Source organism: Aplysia californica, unplaced genomic scaffold, assembly GCF_000002075.1.
Source record: "Aplysia californica isolate F4 #8 unplaced genomic scaffold, AplCal3.0 scaffold00195, whole genome shotgun sequence".
Lineage (NCBI taxonomy): Eukaryota > Metazoa > Mollusca > Gastropoda > Aplysiida > Aplysiidae > Aplysia > Aplysia californica.
Genome location: NW_004797465.1, coordinates 850705 through 860599, shown reverse-complemented (window position 1 = coordinate 860599; position 9895 = coordinate 850705). Strand labels below are relative to the sequence as shown.

Here is a 9895-nt window from a genome sequence, read left to right as displayed (position 1 = left end):
AAAAGATTTTTTTAAATTTCAGAGAAAGACGTAACTGCAGATCACTATATCATACTTTAAATGCAAACAAAAGGTTTGCCAGATCATATAGAATGAGCTTCTGATATGCCTTTTCTACCTTTCAGAGTAGAAAGGAAAAGAATAGAAGAGGAAACTTCCGATGAGTTAAAAGGCACATCAGTTTTTAGCTTATACCTTTTGGGGGAATAACAACGTATTTTACTTTGCAGAATTACAAAGACTTAATGAAGTCCGCAATATCTTGCCAGCCACGGACAAACTGCGACGGGAAAGCCTGTCTCAACAGCATAAAGATGTGTGGGAGCCCTTCGTACATCTTCACTTTGGTGGCAACCCCAGCCTCTTTCAGCTGCTCCCCAAAAGCAATCCCTTGGTCTTTTAAGCCGTCGAGCTCTGCTACTTGGATGAACGTAGGCGGACACTGAGCTAAATTTTTCCGTATGCACGGGTTTAACCTTGGGTTGTCTTGGGCGTCAGAAATACCGGCGAGGGCCAGAGAGTAGATGTGGATGGCCTCTCTCGTGTTGAACAAGGGGATGTCGTGGAGCTCTTTCGATGACGCCTGTGTGAAGCTCACGTTGGTCACTGGGTAGATCAGCACCTAGGAATGAGACAGAAGAGAGAAAAAAATGGTATAAGTTTAACGCTCACCATCAACACAATTCAGGTTATAAGAGGCGGGACCTCCCGGTAAAAAGTCCATATATACTGTCACCGTACAATACTTGGAGTAGATTCCAGTTGGCAAGTTTTAGGGTTGTATTAGCTGCTAATAAATAACTTCTTTTTAAAAAGGAAAGTTATAGTACATGCTTATCTTTAATGTAGTTAATTTTACGGCCCACCGGCAAAATAGTCGAGCTTCCGACTCTGCCTGTCAGGGCCACCCCTGGCTGAAGGTGAGACAACATTCCAGCAAAAAGACAGAGATACTCAACAAAAAAAGTCCCCACTCGTTGATTCGAACCCGCGTCATTTGCGTGCGATAGCAACGCGCCTAACCACTACATCACAGACCCTGGTGCACGTGCCTGTATAAAAAAAAATCAAATAAAACCTGAACACACTCACAGCTGCTTAGGTACTTCTCAAAGTGTCAATTTTCGTGTCGAGCAAATGCTCCAAAATTCTACTCAGTACCATGAGTAGTGTTCATCTTGACAAAACAATGAAGCAAGTTTTAAGAAAATGACTCAAACAAAAGACTGTGTTTCCAGGCGTATAATCCCCGTCAGTAATTAACTTTGAAGTACGGCCTTCTGTGTAATCACAAAACAATCTATGAGGTTTTATATAATATCGACAAGGATCAAATATTATAATCCGGAATCGAATAGATAAGTGTCTTGTTTGGGTCATCGTCAAATCCAAATAACGTTTTGCAGAGCTTGTTAAATAAGTAATTACTTTTTTAAAAACTAACATCTTGTAAGAGTTCAACTTCCCTCTGAGCAGCAGTCGGCCACTTCGGGAACCAAAAACCTTGTTTCAATAGTAAAGTTTTATAAAGGGAGTAAGAAAGCGGGCCACGGCTCATGTCCAAACCGTCCGTCTGCTGAGTCTAGATATTCAGGGGTGTCCATTTAACGTTTGAAAGGTTGTACCAAAATCCTGTGCACATTAGCACTATCTGTCACTCTACACACACGCATAAATACACACATTACATACATAAACGCAGAGTCAAAGACAGACCAACTGTCCATACGTGTAGTATATGTACATACACACACACACACACACACACACACACACACACACACACACACACACACACACACACACACATACACACACGCACGCACACACACATCCATCCATCAGTCCATCCATCCATCCATCCTTCCATCCATCCATTCATCAATCCATCCATCCATCCATCCATCCATCCTTCTGTCTATCTATCTATCTATCTATCTATCTATCTATCTATCTATCTATCTATCTATCTGTCTATCTATCTATCTATCTATCTATCTATCTACGTGTGTGTATTATTCACCCGTATATATTGCCTATTGCCTCAAGAGAGACTGTGGAATGTATAGAGAAATTTCACTGTTAAGCCATGTGGGCAAGATGTTCGCCAAGATATTGGAATGGCTAACAAGACACAAAGTTGAACCATTTCTGAGTGAGGCCCAAATGGGATTTAGAAAGGGAAAAGGATGCACCGGTGTAATATTTGCCCTACGACAAATATTCGAAAGGGTAATAAAACATAACAGGGAACTAAACATAGTATATGTCGACCACGAGAAAGCGTTCGACAGATTGAACAGAAACAATTTGTGGAAAGAACTCGTAAACTACACTGTGAGAGGCCAACTTCTAGATAACATCCATGCCATTTACGAGAACAGCATAAGTGCAGTAAGAACGTCAGAGGGACTCACAGAATGGTTCGAGATAACATCCGGAGTGAGACAAGGTTGTGTCCTATCATCACTACTATTTATCATATATGGATATAATTACAAAAGAGGCCAACACAGAACCAGACGCCCCAACGAATTACTCTTCACTGATGACCAAAGCCAGGCACACAAAGATGAAGGAAGTCTCCAACACCACATCACCAGATTAAATCTCTTCACTGATGACCAAAGCCAGGCACACAAAGATGAACGAAGTCTCCAACACCACACCACCAGATTAAATGAAGAATGTAAAAACTATGAAGATCAACATCAACAAAACAGAGACAACGAAAGTTAGCAGAAAGCCAGAACCACTCAGGATACACATCAACAACAACAGTCTCAGACAGGTCCAAGAATTTAAGTACCTCGGAAGTATTTTCACAGAGGATGGGTGACTGAACAGAGAAATTGAAACACGAGTACAAAAGGACAATAATGTTAGTTACCAGCTTACTTCACCACTGAAACATCCTAACATCCTCATGACAACAAAACTCAAAATGATCAAAACCATCCCAACACTCACCTATCAAAGCCAAGCATGGACCACGAACAAGACATTATAGCAAAGAATTACAACATGTGAAATGCGATGCCTTAGAAAAGCAGTAAACAAAACCAGGCGAGACAAAATTAGAAACACAGTAATCAGAGAAATGGTGCGCGCAAATGATGTCATGCATCACATCCAACACTAAAGAATCAAATTTTAATGGTTTGGACATCTCATTCGATTACTAACACACTACCCAGCACAACGTGGTTACATAAAAAAGTTCGATGGCAACAAGGCTAGAGGGCGATAGAGAAAGACCTAGATAGATGGAGTCGGGGAAACATTAACAACTCACGGCATCCCCCTGACCCAAGCTCTCCGGCTAGTGGCAGAGAGACGTCTTTTTCTTCCCGCGACACCCAAAAGGGTATAGGCGGCGGATAAAAGTAAAGTAAAAGTAAAAGTATATATTGCCTCCATGATGCATGGATGCGTGCGTGCTCTTTACCTGGAAGCTGAACCCTTCAGCGATGTCGTTTGTGACAGAGCATACGAGCTGTCCCCCAGCGCTGTCGCCGATCAGGCCCACTTTGCTGGCCGGAGTGCCCCCGACCTTCTCGCGGTTGTCCAGCACCCATCGCGCGACAGTCGTGCAGTCGTCGAAGGACGGCAAGAGCCCCTCTCCGTCACCACCCGGCATACGTCTGTACTCCACGTTGACCACAACACTGGACGTTAGATCGGCGGCGTGACGAGCTATGTGGTCATAGGAAGCGCGGCTGCCCGCGACCAGGCCTCCGCCGTGAAGGTGGATGAGGATCAAAGGGTCAGCCGGCGCGGAGCTGGATTTGAACACCGTCACTGGCACGCCCCCGGTGCTGTCTCTTGGAACCAGGAGCTCCTCGATGGTGCCGTCGAAGTCGTCCCGTTTCTCCGGCTCGCACATCGCCTCGAACTGCTTCCGGGTTCCATTGAGGTCAAGGTCGTAAAACCTCACGCCGCCTTCACTGATAAGTTTGGCAACAGCTTCCGACTCTGGGTGGATTTTGTACTTCTTGGCCAGATCACCGAATACGTTTTCTGTCGCCGACATTTTCTCGCGGTTTTTTTTTCCTGAAAGAAAGTGAGAGGAACATGGTATAGGTCTAACGCCCCTATCAACACCATTACGTTATTTCAGAGGCGGGACCTCAGAGTTTAATGTCCATCTCTGAAAGGACTGAGTGAATTGGTTAATTCGTGTAAAGTGTCTTTCCAAATGACACATACAACGACGGACCAAGCTGAGGCTCGAATCCCCTAACACGTTCGGTAGCCTAACCACTAGGCTACCGACACCCCCTAAAATAAGACAAGAAGGCAAACAAAAAAGAAGGTTATAATAATTTTAAAAATCTAGATTTGCGTCGTTACATTTTGTTCATAGATCATAATCATACATGTATAGATGCGACCCAAGGCCACTATCAGACACATGTAAAATAAACTCTAATCGTATGCACTCTTTTTGTTATTTAGTGCAAAGGAGGTTTGAAATCGTTACTGTAATTCCTCATCTTCCTGGTGTTTTGACATATCTTTTCGTGGAAAGTTAAGATGATATCAATAATTCCATATGACAAAAAATTGGCGAGCATCTGATTCCACCGCGTCCTGACACATATTACTGTCACCACATTTACTGAGCCTAAACTTGCAAGTTTGGCAATAAGCGTTTTATAGTTCACAAAGAAAAACACTCAATTGTGTTTGGTTTTGTTCCTTGTTGGTCTAACTGATTTTGTGCCCAAACCTTGTCTCAGAGATCCGATTGTAAATTATTTGGTTCGGTTTTAACCACTTCAATGCCAGACTCAATATTTGTTGAGGTTCAAAAGCAGAATTTAAAAGCAGGCATTGGAGTAAAAGAGCATCTCTGGTATTTAAAAATACCATTTGTTTTGTGCAGTGAATAGATATAAACATTCAATATTCCTTTCGTTTGTTGAATTCTAGTTAATGATTATTAACGTCATCTCTACTCCTCCTAAAGAAAAGGGGGGGGGGGGAGTTTTCAAACATAATGCTCATGACCGGACAACGAAAAGGTTTAGCCTCCTTCAGAATTGTCCTTGCCTGATGACATTCCGAAACTTAAACTACAGGGTGATCCCCCCAAAAAAACTTTACAACTTGTTTTGTTAATATTTTCCTCCACATTGAAGTTTTGCAACATAACATTTGGAAGTCAAAAGGAATTTGCTTGATATTCATTTTAGATAAATCCACAGAATAATATTTCTCTACATAGCGCGTAAAAATACAACCCATTTTCAGCTATGTCCCCATTTTTATAACGTGACGCACTAGTTCGCATTAGGCCAACCACTAAAAATCCTAACGATTGCGCCATGTTGCAAGCTACAGTAGTCTAACAGGCCAACAGAAGTTTGCAGATAGTCTTTCTCAAGTTTCCTTTGCCTGATGAGATCATGGTTAAGATTAGTGAAGAGCAGAGAGCCGTTTGTATTGAACATTTCCTCAACACCAACTCATTTCGTAAGTTTTGCACAAGGCACAGAAGTAAAGTTAGAGTGCCCTTAAGGACTTCTTTGATGTCAAGGGGGAAAATGGTCCATCAGTTGGGACCTGTAGAGAATAAGAACTAAAATTTCCCAAACACAACGGCAATTTCAGTTCAAACACACACCGTTTACACCCTTTTAAACGCCACCAGGGTGCAAAATTCAGTAGATGAGTCCTATGAGGCGCCTGTCCGTAGGCGATGTCTGCACCAATGACTTTCCTACATCTCAAAGGTCCGTATTCTAAAGGCAGATCTTCATCTACGACTGTCTCATTTTCCCGTTCGCGAAGCTATCAGAGGATAGTAATGTGTTCATGATTCCTCGATCGTCTTGAAAAGCGTGAAAATTAATTGTTCTATGACATTTGGTTCCTTTGCAAAGCCCATATTCACCTTTTAAGTTATATCAATTCCACAAATGCTGTCTAAACAGCTCCATACTGTAAGGTGTACAGTGTGTGTGGCTTTGAGTATTCACGGTTGAGTGGATCCTTGTGTTTGGCCTCCACTGAACATTATGAACGACGCGTTAAAATGTGTCGAGTCCAAAGGAGGACATATCGACCATGGGTTCTCGAAATTCTAGAACTTAAAACATATGTTTTTTAAACTCTGTAGGAGAAAAGAAATATTCTTTCAAGGTTACAGGAATGGAAAGATTAGATTTTATAAGTAAAAGGAAAGGAAATAACAAACCAATTGTTTTTTTACTTTTCTTACAAGATCTTTTAAATTGGTGCATTTTGCATTTATATGTGGTTTTTATAAAAGCCATTTACAGTTTTTCAAAACTAGTTTCTTCTGGGTTATTTTTATGTCAAACAAATTCCCTTTGAATGAATTATATCTGTTCCAAATTACAACATTCTAGTACAAATTTCTTTGCGAGATATCCAGAAAAAAAATTATTAAGTTTTTTTCGGATCACCCTGTATTAAGACTTTTGACCACTGTGCAGAGGACAAGGTGTCGATATTGTTTGTCTACAAATTTTAATGTTATTGGATAATTTTAAAAATCATTTCTTATCGTCCTCCTATTAAAGAAAAGGTTGTTAATAATACATGGTCTGCATTATATTAGTGTTGAGAGGCGTGTACATTATCCTGCTTCAATCAACGATACTACCGTAGGCTGTACTATCTTTGCTTGAATTTTGTCCTGCCATGTCAAACACCGCGGAAAAGTAAAGGTAATGGAAGAACTGCGAAACCGCTTTAGTGCTTGCAACATATTAATAAAAAAATTAAAAAACTCGAGCAAAATAACCCCCCCCCCCCCAAAAAAAAAACAACCCCCCCCCCCACAAAAAACAACACAAAAAAACAACAAACCCATAATGAATATAAATAAATACACTAAAATGAAACTATTTTAAAATGTTTACATAAATAAATAAATAAATAAATTTTTAAAAATAAATACACGAATTAGCGAACACACGCACCTGTTTGCTTGGTACTAGATCTAGAATTTTTACTAAAATGGATTCTGAAACTTTCTCCTCGACACACCTTTATTAAGTCACCGTTCTTCCGCGGCCGTTGGTTGATAAAGTCATTTTGAAAACGGCGTGTGTTCAACACGACCTTGACCTAACAACGGGTCATGGCCTCGTTCTTTCTCGGCCGACTTCCAAAACACAAACGGCACCGTCATTGTACAACCTTGAAGAGAAATCAAGTACGCAGGGCATGGAAATACGATCACTCTTCGAAAAGAGCCGGGGGACAACGAACGAGAGAGACAAGGACACCTATCTCGTACATCTATGACTCGTTCGGCCTTATAACCAGTGCACACTGTCAAAAGGATTTATTGAACAGAGTTAGGGCCAGCAATAATATTTTCTTTCTTGGATGGGGAGAACCTACCATTTTGACTCTATCCGACCGATTCAACTAGTGACAATGAAAACAAAACTCGTTTGATTATGAAGGTCACAGTCGGATTTAGACGAATTCGCTCGAGCTGTGCCAAAATTGTAACTTTTGCCCCATCCACGAAAAAAAAAATTGGCTGGCCCCGACAAAATCAAATGAATTCGGCTGGTAGTGTGCACTGTGCACTGTATTAAAGAAAAAAAATTCAAGCGACGTGAGAGCAATTTGTGGTCGCCCAAAGGGCTGGGGTTAAGTATTGTAAGGGTTTTACAGCGCTCGCAACTGCATAAGGTCATATGAGCACTTAGGGGCTGTGGGAACGACATTTTTTAAAGTATTAAAATGCCAGAACAGCTTGGTAAATTATATCGCATGCCTTAGATTTAGGCCTTTTAAGCAAATGAATGGAACGGTTTTAGATATAGGGGCGGTTGGGATTTAAAACCATTCTATTCATTTGCATAACACGGCCAAAATCTAAGGATCTGAGGCATGCGAGATATTTATTTACCAAGCTGCTGTGGCATGTCCATAAAAATATATTATCTTTCGTCTTATCTAACCAAAGAAGAAGTGTCAAAGGCAGGACTTGAAGGACGGAAAGGGATCCCACCCCCCCCTCCCCTGCCCCTTTTCACCTGCCCTCATCTCTTGTCTGTCTTACTTTTTATTCTTCAAATCTGCAACTCCTACAGTAGGCCTACTAACATAACAAATTAATTAATCAAAACTGGAATTACGAAAACGTATTTCCGTAACCACAATATTGTGGCAAATATGTACTAAGAGGAACCTGCAAGTGGGCAAAGATTCCGGAGAGTAATAAGACACCGAGAAAAACAAAACATAAACAAAAATTATTTTTTAAAAAAAGGGGGGGAGGGGGTGTAACAATGAAAATATCGTGTGAAAACACAGGCTTGCATATTATGGTGCAAGGCCAAAACACGTGATGTTTCTTTTCCGCATTTTGAGAGAAAAAAAAAACCAAGGTCGGGTGATTCGCCACGATTTACCACTGAAAATATTATAGATTGGACAGAAGAAGAGAATAGACACTTTCTATCCGACTCCAAAACTCAGAATACTATTATCCAAACAATGACAGCACTTATTTACCCTTTGCACCTTTCAAATATTATACATGTTGTTGAACTTTTCGTGAATATCGGAACAGTTGGTGGTTTCTTCTATAGTCCAGCGTTACGACTGTTCTATCTGCTCCCTTCTAGAATGAAAGTGTTATCGAAGCCCACTCGCCATAAAGGCCTACATATTATACTCTTTGAGGTGTTTAATAGGTTGAGTTTCAACACCATGTTTAGTGTGGGGGTAACTGATAAACTGTTGTTTCCGAGTATTGGGGTGGGTGGGAGGTCGAGGTTGAAAGGCAAGACGCTAGTTCTCCTTAAAAACTCCTCTCGATTTCAGAATCGGAGACTGTTTTTAAAAAAAATGTGTTTTACGGTGCTCGCAACAGCATAAGGTCATGTGAGCGCTTGGGATACATTAAACGTTTTCAGTTTGGTTGGAATTAATTTTAAATTATGCCGGGGTGGCGGCTGAAGCCTATTTTTATCAATTTTGAAGAACCAAGGATCTTAAACGTGCGCAAATTGTACATGAGACGTCCGAAATTTTTTGCCTTTATCTGAGAAGGCCAGGGGTTAAATTTTACCTACCCTAAGATCAGAGGTGTGGCTGAAAGACAGCAGTAAGAAGGAGCCAAGGAGTAGCAGTAGAATGGCAGCAAAAAGAGTCAGGAGACCAGATGAGGGGCAAAGAGGGTGGGGGTGGGGATGAGGATAGAAAGTGGAGTAGAAAGCAGACAAGAGAATATGGTTAAGTAAGCATGTAAGTTTATTCAGTGTTTAAGGCCATTGGCCCACATCACATCATATAAAGCACTCATTTTTATAAGTAACGTTTCCATAATGAATAAGTACAGGTTATGCACATATCTTTTATCATGAGTCAAACATTGCATATTTCTGTTACTGGGCCGAGTCAGGCTGGGAGGGATTAACAATTTCCTTTGATGGACAAAGTGTGAACAATAGAAAATAAAGTGAAATCCATCTTCAATTTCCTGAGAGTTACACCTCTCACATAAGGACGAATATAGTTAAAGAGCAGGAAAAGAGGTGAAAGGAGAACATTTAGAGAAGAAAATTTCCGTCGCTGTAAGGTTTCGACCCGGAACCAGTTGAATGGGAGGCGAACACCACAACTTCGAGATCACGAAAGCCCACTAATCTGATACTGCATGTTTTGACATTTGCGAGAACAACAACAACAACAACAACAACAACAACAACAACAACAACAACAACAACAACAACAAAACAGCAACAACAACAACAATAAGACAAAATAAACCCCCAAAAACTTAAATTACGACAACTTGAAGATAACGAGACTCTTGAAACTCTTCCCATTTCATTTCTATTTCTTACCCCCCCCCCCCCCCCCCACCCCCACCCCACAGACAAGGGTCTTCAGTTAT

The 9895-nt window shown here is 41.0% G+C and overlaps 1 protein-coding gene across 3 annotated transcripts in view; it reads right to left on the bottom strand.

Moving 5' to 3' along the window:
- Positions 1–16: 16 nt before the first annotated feature.
- LOC101857408 (versiconal hemiacetal acetate esterase) overlaps positions 17–9895 on the bottom strand; it is a 15915-nt gene continuing 6036 nt past the window's right edge. Inside the window, exons 1-3 of one of the 3 annotated variants that reach the window (XM_035969923.1) lie at positions 7021–7403; positions 3449–4053; positions 17–622 (exon numbers count right to left, since the gene is read on the bottom strand). In XM_035969923.1, coding sequence (XP_035825816.1) covers positions 233–622; positions 3449–4033 — 975 coding nt within the window. In that variant the 5' untranslated portion in view covers positions 4034–4053; positions 7021–7403 and the 3' untranslated portion in view covers positions 17–232. Of the gene's footprint in view, positions 623–3448; positions 4054–6953; positions 7404–9895 lie in introns of those variants that run through there. The other 2 variants (XM_005098865.3, XM_005098866.3) reach the window with 2 other exon arrangements.